The sequence below is a fragment of the Thunnus albacares genome, chromosome 9 (assembly GCF_914725855.1).
Source record: "Thunnus albacares chromosome 9, fThuAlb1.1, whole genome shotgun sequence".
In the NCBI taxonomy this organism is placed as follows: Eukaryota; Metazoa; Chordata; class Actinopteri; order Scombriformes; family Scombridae; genus Thunnus; species Thunnus albacares.
In genome coordinates this window covers 33077633-33101253 of record NC_058114.1, presented here as the reverse complement: position 1 = coordinate 33101253, position 23621 = coordinate 33077633, and the positions used below count along the sequence as shown (strand labels likewise).

At 40.4% G+C, this 23621-nt stretch overlaps 1 protein-coding gene across 1 annotated transcript in view; it reads right to left on the bottom strand.

The window, feature by feature from the left end:
• LOC122988782 (cadherin-2-like) overlaps nt 1-23621 on the bottom strand; it is a 102839-nt gene that overhangs the window by 17837 nt on the left and 61381 nt on the right. Inside the window, exons 5-14 of the mRNA XM_044361397.1 lie at nt 23190-23345; nt 19849-19993; nt 19544-19716; nt 17937-18074; nt 17405-17590; nt 15768-16021; nt 11748-11890; nt 7706-7939; nt 5683-5916; nt 407-546 (exon numbers count right to left, since the gene is read on the bottom strand). Coding sequence (XP_044217332.1) covers nt 407-546; nt 5683-5916; nt 7706-7939; nt 11748-11890; nt 15768-16021; nt 17405-17590; nt 17937-18074; nt 19544-19716; nt 19849-19993; nt 23190-23345 — 1803 coding nt within the window. The remainder of the gene's footprint in view (nt 1-406; nt 547-5682; nt 5917-7705; nt 7940-11747; nt 11891-15767; nt 16022-17404; nt 17591-17936; nt 18075-19543; nt 19717-19848; nt 19994-23189; nt 23346-23621) is intronic.

The following is a 23621-nucleotide window of genomic DNA, read 5'->3' as shown; positions in this document are numbered from 1 at the left end:
TGTGTGTGTCTGTGTGGCAACATTATGTGTCTTTTATGGTTGTTTTCTGAGAATATATGTTTGTGCGTGTGTGTGTGTGTGTGTGTGTGGGTGTGATAGGGGGAGGAGAGTGTTAGCATGAATTGTTAAAAGGATGTTTGTTTATTTAGCAGTGATAAACGTAAGTGCAGCTTGAGGCAGATTTCTGTCACAACCGTCAGTGGCGTTAAAGATAAGCTTCGACACAAAGCCACCGATCAGATATAACCTAATACTAACCTATAGTCAACTCAGCTAATCAGGAGTGACACACCAATTAAATAACTGTAAAGACTGCACAGCAGGAGTGATCAGTTTGGATGGCTTCCTGGGCGTTTTTATTGTCTTGTTATTTTTCTAGTGTGTGTGTGTGTGTGTGTGTTTGTACCTGATCTTCCTCTCCGCCTCCCTCTTCGTCATATTTGAGGATGTTGTCTCGGACGTCGTCCTCTGGGTCGATGAGGAGCTGCTTGGCCTGACGCTCCTTATCCCTCCTCTTTATCCACATCACAAACAGCAGCACAAGCACTGCAGGATGAAAGAAGATGAAGATGCTGTTAAATACAGGGGACAACTCATGTTTTCACTGTACATTACTGAGCTTCCATAGCAGGTCTTCTGAGACCATCCAGTGGTTAATGAGAGGACCTCCAGGGGTCCAACATCCTGCAGTCTTTTGCTAGACACCCGTTTGATACATTTCACAAATAAGAAGGAAACAACACTGTACTGACAATTATTATGTGAAAAAAAAGTGTGTGACCTCAGCATGGCACTACAAAACAGCCTATGGAATCATGTAATTCAAAACAGTTCCTCTTCAGGGGAGCATGAATGTGCTTGGCAAATATATTGGAAATCTGTTATGTGATACTCGAGGCTGGTTAAGCTCGCAGAATCATCTAAATCAGTAGAGTCATTCTTCTGGGAAGCACATATTTCTACAGCAAAGTTCATGCCCTTCTCTCCATTAGTGATTTTACACACAAAGCTGAAAATGAGGCCCGACAGTGGTGCTTAAGAACAATTAGGAGTGATCCTCTGCATAGCATGAAAGTTTTTATTAAATATTATGGTAATGCTGTTAAGTAGGGATGTCTTAATCAGGTTTTTTTATCTATAGACACAGCTACCCATGCTTACATGAAGCACAATCTGAAAATGAGAAAATATAGTTATTATAGTTAATTCATACAGCAAAGAAAGGATCAGCATTTGATCAAGTTTGAATGGGTTTAACTTTATAATACAGCTCAGGACTTCCCTACTGTTACACAGTATATATGTTCTAGAACTATTTCCACAGTTTTCATTCAGTTTTACAACTGAATCTAACACTTGACATTAAGAAAACCACGTCAATACGTTTTTTCTTCCAACAGTCGTCCCTTGCCAGAAGCCAAAATGAAAGATTAATGGACAATGTGTGGAGCAGGTCTTGGGGGGTGAAATATCTCAGTATTATATTATATTACCATCTAAAATGAGAAAACATGTACAAATAGTCAGCAGGGTTGCAAATACCAACTAACATGCATTTCAACGCATTGGAAGTTGTTTATACATGACAAATATAAATGTAAATATGCATTCCATGAGCTTTTCACATTTAAGTGTTTGTGCAACATTGCGGTCAAAAACGGCCTCAACAACAATCAACCCTTATAAGATGACATATAGTGAAAGTGAAAGTTTGCATAGCACACTAAGAGAATGTCGTCACTGTCTTGTTCTTCAAAAGCGTAATATGTTGCTAAATGTATTAATATTGAACTTATCCATGAATTCCTTCATAGCCAGCTCCTCAGCTGCTCAGTGACATGGCGAGACCTCTCAGGGTTTCTGGCTCAGTAACTCAGGGTGCGTTTGTGGGGGAGCTGTAGTTCTCTGCTCGAGGATCAATGTGTGCAACTAAACACGACTCAAAATGGATCATTTTAAACTCAATTCAAAACAGTTTTTAAAGAGGGATCAGCCACTTAGTGCTGAATCATCTGTTGTTTGTTATGGTATTTTTATTGTTAGGGCTGCTTGATTATGGCAAAAATCATAATAACGATTGTTTTGGTCAATATTGAGATCATGATTATTTAACATGATTATACTCACTGACTCATGGAACAGAAATGCTTCCGTTTTATGAAATATATCAATCCACACAGACTCCGAGACACGCGTGAGTGACGGCCGTCTTTTTTTAAGCTCCCAGTCTATTTCTGTCGCATTTAATGAAGAGTAATCTGCACAGACAGCTGTTTAAATCACACAAATATTCTGCTGTATATGTGTTTTGAACTTATTAATGGTATCTACATTGATTGGTCAAGGCTCCCAGTCTGTGAGCCGCCTGTTTCACTACAGGAAGATTCCCCTCACTCACTACGGTGGGCAGGGAAATAACATCAATGTGTCAATAAATACAGACACTGTCGATTTCTTCCCGTGGAGCCCACATGAAAACTATTTTGGTTCAGTAAATTTCTGCTGTCAGTCAGCCTGGTGAAGGCAGTTTGTCCCCAGGAGCTGCAGCTGACAGACGGCAGTTTCTGTGGATAGAGACCCTGAACACAGGTCAGAGTCGGTGCCGACAGGCTGACATCTTGCTTACTATGTGGATTCCCAGTGAGAGAGGGTTTGGGGTTTTTAGGGAGGGGTTAAAGTGCACTGCTGTAAAGGAAAAGGGTGCGCTGGATTTCTTACAACACAAGACAAATCGAGAGCATCGTTGCGAAACGGAATGTGGTACAATAACCATTTTAGATGATTATCTTGTTTACATAATTGTTGGAAGCCAACATTGTAACTGAAAATAAAATTGGATTAATTACCCAGCTCTACTGTTTGTGTTTAGTATTTTCTTGTATGTTGACTTGTGTGTAACTCTTGAAAGGTCCATCAGGGGACAGGCATCAGAGAACATCAGGAATCTTCAACCATCATTTCCAATTTTACATGATCTAAAACTCTAATTGTCAGATGATTTATGTATTTAATGTTTATTCTTGAGACAGTAAATGCTATTGCGAGGACCAACATCATTTATAGGCTAAGCGGTGTTAAGCAGTGTACTGTGTGACAGCAAACATCTCTCAACATTTGGAAACACTCATGAAATTCTAATATTACTGACTTCTATACCCACAATGCAACACTCTTATCTTACACATCTTACAGTATTTGTGTTTTTCTTGACTAGCTCTGTGTTCAGACACTATCAACTAACTCCACCAGGAGATGGTGCTCCAGGAGACCTTGTTCACCATCATTAATGCAAGATTTGTATCACAACTGCAAAGCCTCTCTTATGTCTTCAAGAAGGTTGTAAACAGTTGCAGTTCAACACCAGACAACAGCTGAAATCCCCTCATAGGGACTAAGTATTTTAAAGAATGACAGTAACACACAGCTCTATTTAGTATTTTAAGACAACTGGTGGTTTTTAAAACTCAATGTGAATCTCTCTTTTTGATCATATTAATCTGCATTGATTTATGAGGCAGGAGAGCTCAGGCTGTGTGCACGTGTTTGTAAAGCCACACTGCTATACCTGCAAGGGCCAAAATACATTAGGACACTGAGTGAAATTCTAAGTGAAGACAATTTAAACCCTAGAGAGGCGATTTGAAAAATGGCTTGTCACCATTAGTAACATTCCTCTGTGAAACCAACAGGGAAGGCTGGCTGCTAGCAGCCTCACAGCCTTTCAACCAGACAACAGACAACACATCTAGTCTATTTAAAATAACAAGACTGCTGCTTGTGCCAGACTCCACAATTGGCCTCATTCTATAATGTGCTCAGTGTGCCACAAAACATGCTCATGTGATTTTATTCATCCATACTATTGTGAAATAAATTAATGCATAATAATCATGAAACTGTGGTTTTTACTATAATATACCAACAAAATCTATAATCATTGCATCCCTAACAGGTACTTGAACAGTCTTTGCAAAGCCTTTCAAAAAAAGTTCATGATCTGATGCACTTTATATTTAATGTCTGATACAGTAAATCCCAGTACAGTAAAAGCCATTACTTGTTCATAATCATTCATCATGGTCCCAGCTGAGCACTCAGTAAGTGAGTTCCTTTGTTTGTCCACTCCTGGTGATGTAGTATTATTATGAGGAAGCAGCTCATAAGGGGCCCAGTGTCCAAGCACATGAAGTGCTACTTGTTAACAAGCACATAATTCATGAAAAACTGCAACCAGTTTGACACTCACACTTGGGATTAGAGCCTGGGATCTCTGCCATGGCAAACCTATGCTTTACCAAACAAGCTCCACTCACAGTGACTGATGCTACTGTAGCTGCTGGCTGCCACATTTGGGGGAAAGTTGTGATTTATTTTTCTTTAAATTTAAATAATAGAGTAAAATGATACCTTCGCTTCCTCTTCAAGGCTGGGTTAAGGTATCAATCTGCAAAAAAAATGCTGCTTGGCCCCTACTGAACAAGTACAGTTGAACATTGAAGCAGGAAGTAGGTCTGTAAAATGTGAGTGTTGATTACAGCAGATAGTTTGGGTAGTAATTTTACTGTTCACCTTTGTTTTTTCTTCCAAGTAAGTCTGACTAACCTTTAGGCTGGCTTACAACCTACATGATCATCATTTGTTACCATGTTGGACCTATTTTTTACAATGTTACCACATTCCCAAAATCTCAGCCATTACTTTGGTCAGTACAGTGTTCCTGTTTTAGGCCCTTAATGGACAACAACAGTGGAGACATAAAGGAAATGAGTGGAAAGAGAGATGGGGAGGGACATGCAACAAACTAGGGATGTTGTGGTTCACGTGAGGGGCCTTAACCCTGAAGTTATCTTAACTGATAGACCCAAGCTTTGAAATTATGGTACTTTTTTAATTAACTTAAAACTAGGTTTTGACACAGGCTCCCTCTACAATACAGGGCTGAAACATAACTTAATAATTCAGGACTCATGTTAGTTCAAATTTATCCCTAACCAATATGCAAATAATCAAATGGTGAAAAAATGAATAGACCCAGCGTGAACCTGGAGCTTTTGGGGACCCTGATGGTGTGGGACCTCTAGTTGCCCACTCTGCCCAGTTGGTAATCCAGCCAGTTGGGTTTAGGGTTAGCAGTACTGGTGTTGGAGGTGTTTCTATTGTTTTTTTCAACACTAGTTACTCTTTCAGTCAAGTTTCAACCCAGTGGAATCACTCTTCATCGGCTATGTTCCAGATTTAGCAGGGACTGATTGAAATAAACTGCAGGCTTTCATACAGCCTTCCACAACAGCTATAGATTTAATATGATTGTACTTCTTACCGCTGGAAACAGCAACAGAATGTTGAAAGCTTTATATCTAAGCTCGATTTTCATTCACATTCATTTCTTTCTTTCATGGTTTGTAAAGTCACAGCAGAAAATACTGTTACAAAACACTGTAATAATTTTTTCACACTCTCATACAATTCAAAATGTTTCACTGCTGTTGAAATTGTTGTGTTGTTATGTTTGAATACCTTCTTTCGATTCTACTCTGAGTCAGGTTCAACATTATGCAGCTCTATCCTACTAATTGCCTCTACAACAACCCACCTCCCCACATTACATAGTCTGCTTGTATGTGTGTGTGTGTGTGTGTGTGTGTGTGTGTGTGTGTGTGTGTGTGTGTGTGTGAGGCTCACCTAGCAGTATGATGATACAGATAAGGATGGCAATGATGGCTCCGGTGCCCAGTCCAGCAGCGATGATTCGCTCCATGTCCACACAGTCTCCATGGTGATCACACTGGCAGACCTTGACCCGCAGGTAGGATGTGTTGGACATGGGCAGGTTGCCAGAGTCTGTGATCATGATGGGAACCTCGTAGATTCCACTGGCCAGGGAGCTGATCCGCAGACGAAGCTGGGCATACTCGCCTGAGAGTGCCAGAAGATGGAAGAGTAGAGAGATGGAGAAATTGAAAGATACAGACTTCATCGTGCTTCACCCTTCCATTCAATTACACCGGGAGCTGCAAAGTATGGCTAAAGTCTGCTGATGATGGTCACTGGAGCAGCTGGGGCTTCTTTGCTTTGCCAAAAACATTTCAACAGTAGATGCTGATGAAGAGAGGAGTTCTACAGATTTTCAAAAATACTAACTAAAATAGAAACATACTTTACCCAAACCTTACGCCAAGCCCGAACCCACAAAAATCCATTAGTTACTGTGAGGTAACCTGCACAAACTATTTAAGTGAAAAGTAGAGTAATTGATTCAATAGGGTCCAATGGGCCCAGATTTACCTTGTTATGTAGCTCTTACCTAAGAGAAGAAATTGGTTAATTTCTCTTTCTTGTATAGTGTTCTGAATGGAAACAAGGAAATGGGCTGGAAACAATAGCCAGTAATAGAGAAAACAGTTTCCGGTCTAAATTTGGAAGTATACTTGGAACTAAATCAAACACAAAACGGTCACATTGGCTTCAGTCTTTGCATGCTAGTTGGCTCAACCAGTTGAGGTTCTCACACCATCACCTGTAGTTTCTCTGGTTTATCACATTCTTTGCATATTCTTCTTCCCCCCAATTAATTCAAAGAGTCTCAGACCACATGCCATCTATGATTTGCAAGTTCCTGTCAAGCTCAGGTCACATTCCGTGTACAGCAGTCCAGCAGATGTTATCATCTGCTTCTGCTTTATTGTTCTGGCTGACATGCTACACAAATAACAGATACAATCAGAGCTCTTTTGAAGTCTTTTGTGACAGATATGAGTCGAGTCTCAAGTCATTAAGACTAGAGATACATTCTTGACCTTGGGAACACATATCTGTGGTTAATATTGTGAACTCAAGGTGCAACTCAATAGCTTTTCCCAGAGTTTTGGACCAAAAGCCTTTCTCAGCAAATGGTATTTGCTCAAGTGTCATCATGTGACTTAAGTACATAACTTTGGTGAAGAGGAAGGGAAAGTGAGGTGCAGCAGATCCGGGGGGCTCTCCAGGCCAAGGGGTACAAGGAGTGAATGGTGACAACCCATCATGACTTCAGACCAAAATGGACTGCTAACTCAGTGGGGGCCACCAGAAGCATCCCAATGGGAACCCTTATGTGGAACCCTAGGACATCTAGTCGTCAAGTCACAGGGAGTCAGCACTTACCACAAACCATGCAACACCTTAAGATCTCTGCCGGTACACCCTAAAGACAGAACTCCCCCCTGACAGGGACTGTGGAGAGCTGTGGGAAACACTACATCAGTGAAACAGCAAGAATCCTGGACAAGAGATTGTATCAAAAGTGGAAACAGCCAATATCAGCTGTCTGTGAACACCAGACCAAAATCACTACAGCTTCTATTGGAAATATGTCAAAGGTCATGGACCAGGAGTCAATGGACAACCAAAAAAAGTTCAAGGAGGACATTCCCATCCGACATCAGAGAGCAATTTTAACAGAGACAGTGGTTACCATATACAACCACCTGTTATCATGTGACCGAAATTCCACATGATAACAACGGCCCAATTGCATCTTGCAACGCTGAAGTTGAGTGAAGTCAAACTACTGTTTAAAAGGTAAAGAAAGTACTTTCATGCTCAACCACATGACTAAATTTCCTTCACAAGGAGGATTTTGATATTTTACTCTTCCCTTTAAGCAGCTACAAAAAATGAATTCAGGGAAAACTGACTTGGCACAGACACATTATCTCATACTGACCACTGAGGCGACTAAGTGTCCAGTTGCGGCGTACGTCTAATGGACGATTGGCCAGCTCGAAGGCGAAGGGCCCAGCATTAGGGTTCAGGTCAGGGTCGCTGGCTGTGATGTTGATGGCGTTGGGGTCTGGCTTCTCACACATTTCCACCTCAGGAGGGAAGACGTGTGGTGCATTGTCGTTTATGTCCATCAGGTACATCTGAAGGGTGCCTGTCCCGCTGGCAGGTGGGATACCTGGACATGCAGAATGAAAACATGTTCAATATGTCTCCATTTCATACCAACACCTTCTACTTGTTTCCCCTTCGCTCATATCTTTGGCATTACTAAGGAAGATGGTGGAAAATGTTTTTCTCTATTGGCCTGAAAAAAGAGTAAAACTCTAAAAAGATAGGTAAATGCTGTTCATTACAACTCATAATGAACCACATAATAACTTAGTATTGAGTATTGTGGTAGAGAAAAAGGTATGGGGTCATTATAACCAAAGGTGTTTATTCCCATGGTTTGACAACAGGTCCTATTAACTGCCCTATTAAACTTAAAGCTATCGTATATGTAAAGTTATTTTGGCCTGAGAGAGGCACAATAGCTCATGGAGTTTCCACAATGACAAAGCTTCATTATCTGAGGAAGATGCCTATACCCAGGACATTTCATAGCAATCTGCCCATTAGATTTTAATGTTTTTTATGTCCAAATGGAAATTTCGGCCTGATGGGGATCCCAGAGAATAAGTCAGACCACCAAAATTATTAGTATTCATCCTCTGGGGTTTATGGACATCAGTAGAAAATTTCAGGGAAAACCGGCCAGCAGTTTAAGAAAAGGTTATGAAAGAAAAGTACTGCCCAAAGGGTATATTTGGCATCACTGTGGAGCTACCAAATAGGTCAGGTGGTCACCAAACTCATTCAACACCATATATTTCTTACAGTCAACAACTCCCATGAGCAGACCCAAATCAACAGCGAATTGTTCTACTAACAAGTATTGCGTGTGTATCAAAGCTTGATATATGTTATTCCTCTGTGTCACTGAGCTCCGTTGTTGTTCAAAAACTATTAAAAACACATCAATGAGCCACACCGTTGCACTGGCTGACAATGTTCCTTCATTACCATGAACACACACACTAGTTTATTTTAACTCTTATCCCACACACACTGTCCTGCTGACAGAAATACTCACTAGAACACCAAATGTGGATTATTCTGACTCTGAAAATAGTCCCCAACAAATGCACCATTTCCTCCTGTTTGAGCAACGTTTTCTAAAAACTACAGTCACCAGCTGTTTTAGCAAATTACTGAGCCCTTTTTAAAAATGGAACTATATATTTGTGAGCTGTTTTCAAGGATGCACTCCCTCAGTAGGAACCCAAGGGCTTGGGGCTGAAAGCCACAGACAGAGTAGAGAAGTCAGACTGTATTGACAGACAGACTGACACATTGTGGTTTTGGTCTCTTCATGGGATTTGTTGACAATAAATTTACAATATCACCAGCCTTATTTTTTCAGTGAATGTCTACTTTCATAACGCTAAGCGTCAGAATACACAACTAAGACAACCAAATCATCCCCAGTAGATTTTTGGACACAGCATATGGGAGATAATCAACAATGTAGTTATTGAAAAATAATGTATGCAAGCTTGGCTGCTACTGCAGAATATGCACAGCCTTCCAGCTATGCATATTATTATTAACAATGACAAGACCACTACATCAGTTTTCTGAAATTAATGCATGCCCTCCAGCAAATCAAAAATGTATTCTTCATGGACACAGTATAAACTACAGCATGCTCAGTAATAGTGGGTGACTGGTGAGCATATGGTGACTGCTGAAAAACTGCAGACATGTAACCTCTTGCATGAGCTTGCGTGTGTTTGTCCTTGTGTCTGAGTGTGCGTTTGTATCAGTGAGCTCCTTACAGTGTGTGTGTGCTCAAAAAGGGCAGGGAATGTACTAAGACAGTTAGCAGGAAGCTCAAAGCACAGCGGGGTCTCTGTATGGAGAGGGTGCAGGGTAGAGTGGATGGGCTGGGTGGAATTGCTGCTGAATGACATTCCTCTTCAACAATTTTCCACTTTGAACAGAGAATGCTCGTTTCTGTGGCTATGAAGCACATTTGTGATCTGAACAAAAGGGAGACTCTGGGAATGATGCAGCAAATAGGCAGGAAAACATCTCCATTAGAAATGAATGGGAGTACTGTGTCCAAAACACTGTCTAATCCTACAAACCTGCCTTAGGAAATCTCATCCCTGATCAGGACATTTGATTGAGGGAATAAAGTATTGAAATGTAATTAAAGATGGACAGTACAAACTGTTGTCTACAGGAAGAGGTCTTCCTCTTCCCATTATGTGGAATAAGAACTTGACTTCAACATAGAGTCATGATGTGCAGGATCCCAAATTAAGAGTTTCCTGTATTCAACTTGAATGTGCCATCATGGCAAAAAAAGCCTGAATAAAAGAAAAAAACATATATATTCATTCCATCAAAAAGACAAATGAAGTTGTGTTTAGTGTCACTTATGCATTTGTTAGGCAAATACTAATGTGGCATTCTACTGTACGTTAGTATGGTGTCATATTATTGTTCAAACTTTTTTAATGATACCTGGAATCAAATTTAAGGCAAACAAATAAACACAGCCAAACAGTTTTTTACTGAACATTAATTAAATTTGACAAGGACAAATAAACACCACTCCACAAAGTCAGCTCTTCTAGTGAAAAATCCTATCAATGTAATCTTCAAAATGATTGTGTAAATGTTTTGTTATTCAAAGGAAGAAAAAAAAAATGTCCTGGAGATGCATCTGAAACGCTCCTTTACCCTCCAAGAGTCTGAGTGGTGGGCTGAATGTGTTTGATTAAAGAAAGTGTTCATGTTTGTAGATGAGAAGCAGACATAAGCTAAAAAAACTCATGTTGATTGTTGTTCTAAGTCTGAGGATCTTGTTGTGTTCCGTCTCTGTCTGGCTATTAGTTGTTGTCACTGTTGGCTAATCATAGAACAGTGCTTTACATTCTGACTGGTTATTGTATAGATAGAGGGCTCAGGACATGCAACTTACTGACCAGATCTGTTATGCTATAGCAGGAAAAATGTGATTTAATTCCAGCTGAAAGGCTAAACTGGGAGTCTATCTGCTGGTTATTTGTAGGTCTCGACTGGTGACCAAATGTGAGCGGGCCTTTGCTGTTAGAGCACCCAAAATGTGGAACAGTCTGCCTATGAGGTCATCCTTAGTGTCTTTTAAATGTTTCCTTAAAACATTATTTTACTGGAAAGCATTTATGGATGTTTGACATGTTGCTGTTTTATGATCCCACTTCTGACAATTTATATTTTTGTGTAACTTCATTTTATTCCTTTGTTTTATGATCTGTTTTTCTTTTGTTTTAATTGCTGTTTTTTTCTTCCATCTGTTAAGCTCTTTGTAACTTGGTTAAGAAAAGTGCTATATAAATCAAGTGTATTATATTACTATTATTATTTAAGATGCTTCTAGACTTTTCAGGGTCTTGTAGATACCCAGCGTACATTGCTGCAAGTTTGACTTCATTTCCTTGTAGTCTTTACACAACATAGCATTCAAGGTAGTGTATCTACTTTTTTTTTTTTAGCAATTTTATTCCACTAAATAAAATTTCATTTTCATTTGAGGGTAAAAAAGTCTGCTTATCATTTAATTATTTTAGTGCAATAACAATAATATCTGTAATAATATGTCATTTTGTTCATGTTTCTTGATGTGAAATAGCTTCAGTATGGTAAGCTGTCTTTTCTAGTAGTTCAACAGAAGTGAAGTGTTGCTGTAGCTTAACTATAGCCAATGGTGAAGAGCTCCACAGCTATTTCCTACCTAACACTGCAGATATTCTGCAGAAGCTGGACTGACGCTTCAGTGTAACCAGCACTACTGCAATTCTTGCAAGAGCACTGAGGCGCAGTGAACACAATCCACCTCTGTATGTGGGGGGATGGGGTTACTGCAGGACACCAGTGCAGCCGTTGTGTCTCACCGTTATCAGAAGCCATAAAGGTAACGTTGTAGAGGTTGTTCTTGACGTAGGGAGACTCTCGGTCAAGGATGGCGATGGTGGAAATCCGACCGTTAACCGGGTCAATCTCCAGCCAGTTGGCAGGGTCGTACATCTTGGCGTACCTGGATTTAGTCAGAGAGACAGCATGAGAAACCACCACAGAGAGGCTTCTTTATCTGCCTCCCTGGCTGCAGCCCAAACAGCTACTGGGGGAGCTGATATATGGAGGCTGCAGTACTCTCACGAGGCAGCCACAACTCATTCATTTACATTTCGTCTCACTACAAATGATTTTTCTTTTACCAGCTTTGACAATTATATAAAACATATATATATTTGTCACTGAAAATGTGTTTTCTTAAAATCTGTCTCATTTATTTTCTAGACTTGGAAACATACCCATAAAACAGAGTGAAGCTTTGCAAATCACTGTGACTTGCCATGTATTTCAGAAACGACTGCATTGCTGTAACAGCAGAAATAGTCATGTATCAAATATGGCACACGGTTGAGAAATAATGTGAATAAACAGGGAACTAGCACAGCTTCCAACAGATGCTAGCAGGGCTTCCATAAAGCCACCATGAACCACCCATCAATGAGGAATATAGTCAAGTTTGTATATTTTTAATTGGTGAGATAAAGAGTAGAAAGGCACAGTTATGAATAAATGTAGGACAGACACCAACTAAAAGACACAAAGCAACTAAAAAGAAAAAATCACAAAACCAAAATGCTCTCCCTGGCCTGCTCTATAGTACACAATACAGTCGCTTAATGTCTGTGTGCGTGTGTGCGCTCGCATGTTTTTTTGTGAACACAGTGTGAGTCCACCATTGGCTGTTGCTAGGCTACAAAGACTTCAGGACTACATTTAGAAACAAATAGTGGGATGTAAAAGAAAGAAAGATGGGGACAAAAAGCAGCAGTCCTGCAGGCTCTCTGCACTCTGGTCTGGTTGTTGTTGTCGTAAGCTCACTGCTGCAGGATCTGGAAAGACACATTTTCTGCTAGACAAGATGTTTATAGAAAACCCAGCCATCTTATCAGCTTTTATCTCACAATGGGGGCTGCAACATAGAGCCACATGCCACCCTCACTAATTGAGAAGGCAAATGTTCACCCTATTGCTCAAATTAAATTGTGCTATTCAGTACGGTCACTGGAGAGAAATCTCAACACGGGAAAAAAGACTAATCCCAACTCCTGCTTATTGGGAGAGAAACCACACACTGAATATTTTTAGAAAAATAGAGTGCGGTTAAAATCTATTAGGACAGTGATGTTTTTCACTGTGTGAGCTCTGTACTCCAGCATTCAGCAATCAAACAGTAACTACAGTATGGGGTTGACGTGCTGACTTTCAGTTTAAAAGGGAACTCTACAGATTGTAAACATCAGTGTGTGTTTCTAGGTATTGGGGAGTACTACTGCATATGTGAAAAAAAAAGTAGTACAAAGCCTTTTGTGTCTCCAGAGGGAGCTGTGTGAAATTTGATAAACTCCCTCTAGTGATGTCCCTTGAGTCAGCGTGGGTTGGGGCTGAAGACTACAAGTTGGAAAATAAAATAAAAAAATCTGGGGGTTATAAAGAAGTGAGGTCAACAGTCTCTCTGTATCTCCTCATCTCTGCTGGAGAGTGAATCAAGTCAAGATGTATTATTGGCAATGAAAGTTATCCTTTTTTTTAAAAAAACTGTCCATCGTGAGTCTGGAAGTGTTATAGGAGGCAATTCTAAATTTGTGGAGTACTCTTTAAAGCGTATTGAGGGTGTTCACATCCCTACTAAGTGAACAGTGTACAACTTGTAGTCCTATAGGAACATATATCCCATTTTATCAGCCAGCCATCTATTTATTCTTGGCAGGGAGAAGAGGAGCCTTTCCCAGCTAACACTAAGCAGGACAATTCAGCAATACAGCAATCCTAAACATACAGCAGTGTTTCCCCTATACTCATAGTATGAGTATGAGTAATTTCACACAATCATTAACATCAACAAGCTACACTCGCACATTGTGCAAGCACAATAACACCCCAGTTACCGGAATTGTGTTGAGTCATCGACTAGCGCATCAAATCCCAGAATCCTCCCTCTCCTCATTCCTCAAAGGGTATCTACGTGTAAGGTACTGTTATAAGAGTAATGTAGCTGTGGTCGTGTGTGTGGTTGAGCGATTGGAGAGGGCAAGTGGCAGAAAAGTGACGGTGATGTGAGCGGAGCAGAGGAAAAGGTTAGCAGTAAGTTGTCAGTCTGACAGTAAATGTACAGTACAGACTACAGCGTGTCAGTTAATAAATGCTGCAGCTTCTCAAGACCAAGAAAAGTCACGTCTGTTGTTTCCCCAAAAGTCTCATCTGGAAAAGTGAAGGGGGTTAGCTCTGAAGTTAGTCACAATTGGTTAGCCTAACCTGACCAGGCTCACTTAAGGTGGATTGACCTTTAAGGTGGACCAGCTATTGTCATTTTAGTTATAATCTCTGCCGCTCCTACTGTAAACAAAGAACGGACAAGTGTCTGGCTGCTGAGTCTCTTCCGAGTCAACCTAGGGCAAACACTGTACAGACAACCCAATCAATAGGATTTTATGGCAAAATGGTGGAACATTCCTGATCAGTCACCTGACCTCAACCAATCATGTGCTTCACTGCTGAATACCAGACTGAAATCAAAAAGTAAAACTAGCAAAAAGAGAAAATGGTTGCAATGCAGTCGTGGCAGAGCATCAAGCAAAGTGTCTGCTGATGTGTGGGGGTCGTAGCCAATTGGCGTGTTGGTGACCAAGATGATGAGTGTCCTTAAACATGCTTTTCCAGTGAAGACAGAAATAAGTTAATTATTTAAAAATATAACTGACCAACCACTGTTAAATTTGATAAACAAATCTAGCTAGGTTTAAAGTAACAATTTTGCACACTTGAGGTTTTTTTTCTTATTTTTCTTATATTGGTTCTGCATGCAATTCCAAGTCTTACTTTTTATGCTGTCCATTTGCTTTATTTCTCTCATTTTTATTAGTTTAATTCATATCACGCATCTCTTTAAACCCTTGAGGGGTCATTATGGAGTACATCATTGCCTCTGTAACTGAAGGTTTTTGGGGCATAACAGTTGGTCTTTTCTGATGTTTTTCACACACAGGAAACTTGAAATGATCATTAGTAAAGTGGATATGATAGCTGAGCAGGTAGAGGCAATTATTTTACTCTGACTATTTTCACTTTTAACTCCTAAATAAAGTTGTTGGATGTTTTTTTTTTCTCATTTTGTATTTCTTCAACATCATTCATTTGGGGATAAACTCAGATTCCACTGCTCTTTTTTTGTGAAATGCTACATTAAAACAAGTTTACAAAGGGTAAAGATGTGCAATATATTTAATTGGCTTGTTAGCAGCACCGCTAATTGCTCCTGGAGCACAGTTAGCTAATGTTCCCAGACTGGCATGCCAAGAATGAGCCATATCACCACTCCTGCAGTCGCGGGAAAGTTTTAACGAGCTAAATGATCACTGCCATGTTCACAACCTCATACATCACATACAACACTCAGGTGTCACCACCATATGAAAAATACCTCTTTAAACTAGCAGGAGAATGGTGCATCTTCCCCTACATGCTAATTCTGCCTTAAAATCTAATCACAGTGTTTCAGCTACATGAAGCTGCACTGTATGAATAGATAAAACATATTATAACTGTGTCCAAGGTTGTATTAAATACATACTAATAAGCTAATTTGGTTTCAACTGTACCTTGTCAATGACAGTGTCTTCTGAATTAATTTTAATAAATGCAAGGCTAATTTAAAATATGATAAACTGAAAAGGCCTTCAGGTATTTTAAGGATCTATATCAAATGACATTGAAAGATATTTTGATCTCTACTTGAACCACCTCAACATGTCATAATTGAATTATTTATTTTAATCACAAAATATTTATTTATTTATATATATATATATGAAATGGCTTCCAAGGTGCAATGGGTGCTTTACCGGATGGTTTGTCTCATGAAGCGGTCGGGGTCCTGGGCAGTGAAGGTGGTGAGCAGAGACCCAGCAGGTAGACCCTCCTCCAGTTTAATGGGCTTTGGGTTGGGGCTGAACTCCGGACTCTCGTTGATGTCCAGGATTCGTACGGAGACGGTTGCTGTAGACTGGCGAGGCAAGTGGATACCGCGGGCCAGCAGGGCCTCGTTCTCTGCCTCCACAGTCAGCATGAAAGAGCGGGTCAGTTCAAAATCTATGGGCTAGACAGAAAAGGGAAGGGAAAAGAGGTGACACATTGTTATACTGAGTTTTGGGCTATGTTAGTAGTTTCCCCTACTGCCAGGTTTTGTGCTAGCTGGGGTACATTACACACATAGCGCAGAGGTTAAACAGCAAGTTGTCCTTTGGTATCCATTAAGCAATGGTTTTATGATTTTCAGATCAAAGACATCTTACATATCTAGACTAAAATTGATCAGTAACATTTTAATTTGTCTTAACATTTTAGTATTAGTCATATCTTCTATCTAAGACCTACTTCACAAATTAGCTGTTTCAAATCCTGTAGTCACTTAGTGCCTTGAACCAACAAAAAATCTGGGAAGGATCAGAAGCTTATTTGTAAAAATGTTGAAATGTTCCTTTAGAGTTATAATCTTTAAGATTTTTACGATATCAAACCGAATTTTGATACTGTTCTGCAATAGCCATTCATTGCATTTGTATTCCATAAATACCTCTCCATATAGTGCTGTAGTGTTCATTGTTACCGTTCATGCACACTGATTCAAACTACCTGCACAAGAGATTCACACCTATTCCAAAATGAGTGTTCACATTAGGCTGTTTGAAGCTTCCCTCCCTCTCCTACAGCTGTGTCAGTGCTGCATTTGTTACTGCTAATGCAAACCCAACATTTCCCACTGCTGTTGCTTCACATTAATAGCATTCAACTGACAAACCACAGGATGGCTTTTATTGTGAAGCAATCACAGCAAACGCAATGTATTTGTCATTGAGGTTAGCTCTTGATCCATCTACAAAACATCTTTGCAAATTTTTGCATATTTTTGTTTCTTTTTTTTTTTTTCCAACATGTCATCGAGGCAAACCAGTCATTGTACTATGGCATGCTGTTGTATGGAAACTACTAGCACTGTGCCTGCAGCATGATATCAGATTGCAGTGGCTCACAGTATGATGGTAGAAATTCAATTATTGACTTTCTTCTTTATTAAAACAAAGTGGAGCGATGAAGCATTGTGTAGTTTGTTTGACAGTGCTGTAAACAGAAACACCAGCTGTTCCAGCTTCTTCTGTTGCCTTTGGGACAGAGAAGCCACTACAGGTATTGATACACCTTCTAGTGGTCAATACACATGTCTTGTCCAATGGAACTCTGGGAACTGTAGTTTTAAAACACACTTGCTGTTACCCACAGGTGCTGCCAAATAAACCAGGAATGAAATCTTACTAGAAGTACTAGAACTTTACTGGAAGACAACAAAAAAAAACCCAAACATGGACAAAATGGAGAACAGCACGCACAAGACATGCACATCAAATAGGATAAATCAGTATAAACATGCTTTTGCACTTTTATTGGTTTAATTCCATTGTATGTGTGAGTGTGTAGTGCCCACCTTGACCACAGTGAGCAGGCCCTCGTTGGAAGTGGGGTCAGTGGGGATGGAGAAGCGTCCAGTGGGGTCTCCAGCGATGATGCGGTACACAGCGCTCCAGGCTGGAGTGTGAGGCTGGTCTTTATCTGTCACAGTCAGGTTAGCGACGATCACGTTCACCCTGTTCTCATGGACCTCCCCAAAGAACTGACACACAAGACACAAAGAGAGATTTGTTATTAATGACTGCTGCTGAGCATCAATAGGTGACTGTAAAATGAACAGCAATAAATGAACACTGTGGTAAAAAATTACTGCCATTACCACATTTCCTACAAACACTGCCTCTTCCTGCCCAACCTGTTAGATTTTACTGAGGAAGACAAACATATTGGACGTTTCATTGGCTTTTCACTCCTCCACCATCTGCCACTGCCAATAAAAGCTGCGAGAGCTTTAGTGCTGTTTAGAAGAACAGTGCCTTGCCCCTGTTTGCTGTTTAAGAGCCATTAGAGTTCCTCTGTGCATGTGTGTGTGTGTGCGTGGACATTACCGTGTCTGTGGTGAATTCCGGGGGATTGTCGTTGACATCGGTGATCCTGATGACAGTGGTGGCAGTGTTGGACAGGCCATAGGTGGGGTTTCCCTCCATGTCTGTAGCCTGGATGATCAGGGTGTACTGGGTGACTTTCTAGAAACAGACAGAGAACAAAGAGGCTGAACAGTTGGAAACATGGACTTTTAATTCTTCCTCTTCTTCTTCTTCTCCAGAGAGCGGGGCCAAGTACAGACAGATGAAGAGAGGAAGTAAAGATCAAGCATCCCACCATCCATTTTTCACGTTCACACAACTTTCACAGGAGCTAATGAAGTGATTTTTTATAGATTGATATAAAATATATTTTAAACAAGCCTGAATTAAAATATTAATATCAAAGATCATAGTTAGATATAAATGTAATTAAAGCCATTTGACAATTGTAAAATGCCTTTTTTGTCAGAACACCATTATAGCTGGTGAGTCAATCAGTTCTGCTGTGTGTTCAGAGCACTAATGACTGCTAGATTTAACAGGTTCTGCACACTCCCTTCACAAATTTAGTTACCTTTTCAAGACCTCAAAAAGGATAATTATATTGTTTCAATGGAAAAAAAAAAAATCAACAAGGACGCACAATGTCAAGTAAGCCAAATGAACTCAAATACGTCATGCTACAACTTCTGATGTGCTCTGGTGAAGGGGTGCACTTCTTCAATTGATCTGATAATGATCACTGCCTGTTTTGGTTGTTTGATAAACTGATCAAGTGCACCCCTTCACCAGAGCACACTGATTGTTGTGCATGCAGAGTCTGTGTATCACCTGCCTGTAAACATGCACATGACGCAGCTGCTGTCACAGATAATGTCGTCTGGACGCCAGAGGCAGGCGTTCAGTTCGAGAGGCAGCTTTTGAGCGTGTTTGTTCCTGTTATCAGTGGCATCTTGTCCCGTTGCCGGTTAAAAGTTAAACAGTTACTGTCACAGGGCTGGTCCATGCCCTAATGTTAGCAGCATAGCTGTGAACGTAGCAGTGCAGTGTATGTACAGTCTAGTTTATTTGTCAGTGAATAAATGCTACAACTATGTAAGACCCGAGCCAAGATCCCATGTCTCGCTTGCCATCTGCTGATTAAAGTGAAGCCCCGAAGGTGACAAGCAAAGTTAGCCTCTTGTGACGGAGCATAAATGAGCTACACTGGTGCCCATTGGAAACTGACCAAGCTCACTTAAGGTGGACCGACCTTTAAGGTGGACCAGCTATTCTCATTTTAGTGACAATATAGGCCGCTCCTAAACAGAGAACAGAGAAATGTCTGGCTGCCTAGTCCCCACCTACTCCCAACGCAATATATATCACAGAAAAAAAGGATATGCCAGTTTCTTCCAATATCGTGCAGCCCTAGTACAAATAGTGTGCCCTCAGAACAGAGTAAGGACGTTTTGTAGGATCTACTGATGTCAGAATATACTAAAATGAGACACAATCTGTCTTAACACTGTAGGAAACACTGCAGGCTTGAAAGATATTCACAGGCTGAGAAGCAGCTGCTCCATATGGATTTGGGGATGAGCTTTTACAAAATGTCCAGCCAAACACATACACACACATACACACACCTCCCGATCGAGGCCTGCTGCCACAGTGATGATGTCACCAGTCTTGTTGTTAATTGTGAACATGTTGGAGGAAGGGCTCTGGGGATTCTGGGATAGGATCTTGTATCGCAGCATCCCATTAGCTGTTTTTGGATCATCCTTGTCCACTGCTGTCACTGTCATCACAAAGGATCCTGCAGGGAAACAACACAAGTCAGTACAGACATGTCAGTGAAGCAAAGACTAAATCGACAAGGTGTGTGTGTGTGTGTGTGTGTGTGTGTGTGTGTGTGTGTGTGTGTGTGTGTGTGTGTGTGTGTTGGTACCAGGCTTGGATCCCTCTGGTACAGAGCCATTGAAGGTGGTGTGCGTGAACTCTGGTCTGTTGTCGTTTTGGTCAATGACATTGATGACGATGTCAATGGGGTTCTCCACCTGATTCCCATTCAGGTCCACAGCATGGGCCCGCAACTGTACACACACACAAATACACTCCCTATCAGGTCAAGCAGTAGGGTTAGGGCCACTTTTAACTCAAATGGCAAAAGTATGAAATCTCCATCCATGCTAGCGGCTCTGTGAAGCTGCGCTCAGGCACAGCGGTTCTTGCTAACACCAACATGCTAACATGCTCACAATGGCAATGGTAACATGCTGATGTTTAGCAGGCATACTGTTTACTATACCATCCTAGTTGTTAGCTTTCTAACATTTGCTAATCAGCACTAAACAGAAAGTACAGCTGAGGCTGATAGAATGTGATTTGTTTTTGTGGGTATTTGCTCATAGAGTTGTTTGATCTGTTGGCAGCACTAGAAGAATGAGAATGTTGACATAATTCATTGCAATCCATCCAATAGTTAGCAATCACCAAAGTCATTAGTCATCATTCATACAACAGGGAGCATGAATGTCTGTAATTCATTCCATAGTAATACAAAAGACCAACCAACCAGTATTGCCATCCCTAGAGCCACGCCATTAATGTTTCTAAAAGTATTGTAATCAATATTAGGTGGCAAACACATTTAAATACTTAAGAAGCTGGTGTTTCTAAAATAAGGTGCCTTCTTCGAAGTATATGACTCATTATTAAGTGCTTCTGCTTCTCTGTCAACTTATTATATGTGTTTGCTTCCAATGTTCATCAGGAAGTATTGTGTAGTAGCGCAGTGATTCCCAGCAAGGGGTCCATGCTGGTGCCCAAGAGGAAAACTTGGACATATTGTGGTGTGCCTCAGCTAATAAGAGAAAAAAAAAGTGATTTGCTAAAAAAATAGATATAAAGTATATCCACATATTTGTGTTTAGGGGAAGAATCAACACAAATAGGATTAAAAAATGGTGTGCAGCTGATATTTAACCTTTGATAAGTATAAAGTAATGGAGAAATCATTGAAACATCCAGCTTCTGCTACAAGAATGTTAGTAATACAACTCCAAACTGGACCAAACCTACTGAATAAAAGAGAGAGACCGAGCCTAAATATCGATAATTCCAGAATCATCTTGTCTTGTACGGGTTCCATGCAGGCACTTCCATCTATTGAAGAGATACAGTAAAGGAGTACTTGACCCCAACTAATTGGGCTGTGGGGGTACATCAAACAAAAAAAGGTTGTGTGCAGCAGAGCATGACCCCTGCAGGTCTGACAGTTATCTACACAATAGAATACATTATAATCAAGATTGGCCTTTAAAATCAGCTGATGTGCATACAATGTATAATATGAAATATCAAATTAATGAAAACTACTGAAAAATGCAAAAAAAGCAATCTCCATAGAGCAGTGAAAATCTATCTAAGAACAAAAGATTTCCAGTTTTTATGTAACTTCAGTTAACATAATTCAGTCATTCAGTCTTTGATGCTCCCAATTAAGATGGCAGAATAACAAGATTTATTTATTTAGCATAACATGGTCAAAGATGCTGAATATAGCTATTGATTGGCCTCGGACCCTCGATATGTCATTCCTTTACAGTGTATGTAGCATCTGTATGAGGCTCTCAAAGAGCCAAAGCCTCCCTCATGCATAAACATGTCGGCCAATCCCAGCTCCTAGCTCTGACAACTACATCCAATCACATGAATATTCATCAGACGGCTTAAATGCAAATCACCCTGCTGCGACTCCAGATTTCCACTCCCCTGTGTGAGTTGTGTGTGTGTGCATTCCTTCAGATCAAAAGGTTAGACTCGGCTCTCTGAGGTGTATGTGACTGTATTAGATATAGTGAGCAAACACCAAGAGTCTTTTTTTTTTTTTTTAATTTCTTCTTCATCTCTGTGCATGAGAGAGAATATCTCCAGGAGAGAGTGACAGCAAAGATGAAAATAAAAACAGAGGGGGGGAGGGCTGACATGTGAGCGAAGGGGTGAGGCAGACTGGAAGAAGATTCACCCATCAAGTGAAACAGGAAGCCCAGAGGTAAATCATCTGAACTGTAAATATGAGTGTTTTGGTTGTGTTTCAGTTGAATTTTTATATCATCTGAATCTTGTTTCTGTTTCCTTATCAAACATGTTGGTTTGGCTGTCAACATTTGTGAGTCACCAAAGTTACATTCAATTAAGATCAAATTCTGTTGAATCAAAAGGGAGAATTACTAAAGTTTTGACTTTAAGGCTAATTAATGTTCACAAACTCTGTTAAATTAAACAGAGATGAGACACATAATACAGAACTACTTACTTCTGAAGGCCACATTTTTCATGACTTGCTCCAAATACTGTTGATCCTGATGCAGAACTATTAAGATTCATTCATGAGAATCTGGCTAATGAAAGTGATGCAATCAGCTGGATTATTTTAGTAGAGAAGACTCACCACTCTAATGTTAAACAGTTCACTCTTGATCATTGTTTCTTTTACCTCCAAAGGATCTTGTCTGACCTGCTTGCAGAGTGCACACTATAGACAACAGCCAAGCTCCATTCTGGCCTTCCGGCGATGGAATTCACTTATTTAACTTATTTGTTACTAAATTTAGCATTTAAACCCCCAAAAGCAACGGTCTGCGCCAGCTAAAGAATAAATGCCTGCTATGTGAATGTTTTGTATTTCTCTTTGGTTATGTAAAAAGAACAAAGAGAGAAACCTACGAATGAATATGGAATAAATAAACAGGATGTTGTTTGTTAATTAGTGAGCTTCAGCTGTTTGGACAGAGCCGGGCTTGCTGTGTTCCCCCTGCTTCTTTATGCTAAGCTAGGCTAATCGCCTCCTGGCTCCAGCTTTGTGTTTAACAAACAGATGTGAGTGTGGTATCGATCCATGGAAAGAAAGTGTAATTTCCCAAAATGTTGAGCTGTTTTGTGTCTTTACAACACTCCAAGGTCCCTGTGGTTCTCTAACAAGGATATCTTAGTTTCTGAAAATAAACTGTGAGCACACTTACTTCAGCTTTGCTCATTTTTAGACCCAATTTGAGGGCTCAATTGTTTTTTCTATAATGTTTTCCAGATTTTCTACTTCTTTTTCACAATTTGGACTTGTTTATTTTCCCATCGTCTTCACCAAAACACTGTGAGGTGCTTGGCAACATAGTACTCTGTGTTTAAGGTGCAGTAGAGGTAAGATGATTCAGCAGTAAGAACAAACAGTTTAAGTCCAAACATACAGTGAGCAGTGTTAGCTTTGCCACCTAGCTATCACAGTCTTACATGGAAGTTGGAGATGTGCTCTCTGTCCAGAGGCTTGGTGACAGACAGCTGGCCAGAGATGGGGTTGATGATGAAGATGCCCGTTGGAGGCTGATCGGCCCCGGGGCCCGTCACACTGTAACGCAGCATCCGGTTCTTATCCCGGTCTGAGCGGATCTGATGCACAGAGAGGGGAGGAGAGAGAAAGGGCGTGGCAGGGAAGTATTTACAGTTAATTTACTATACACAGGCAAAGTAGAAGACCGAGCTGAAACATCAATTAATGTGGTTTAATGTGGAGTAACTGAATAAAAAGCATGTTCTATGTGAAAGTACCTGCGCAAGATAAACAGCATTTTTTTTCACTTTTTTGTGTCATCTGTTGCATCTACTTCTGTCTGTGTATTTTGGGAAATATCTCCTCCCAGTCAGCACAGCTGCCTATTTAAAGGT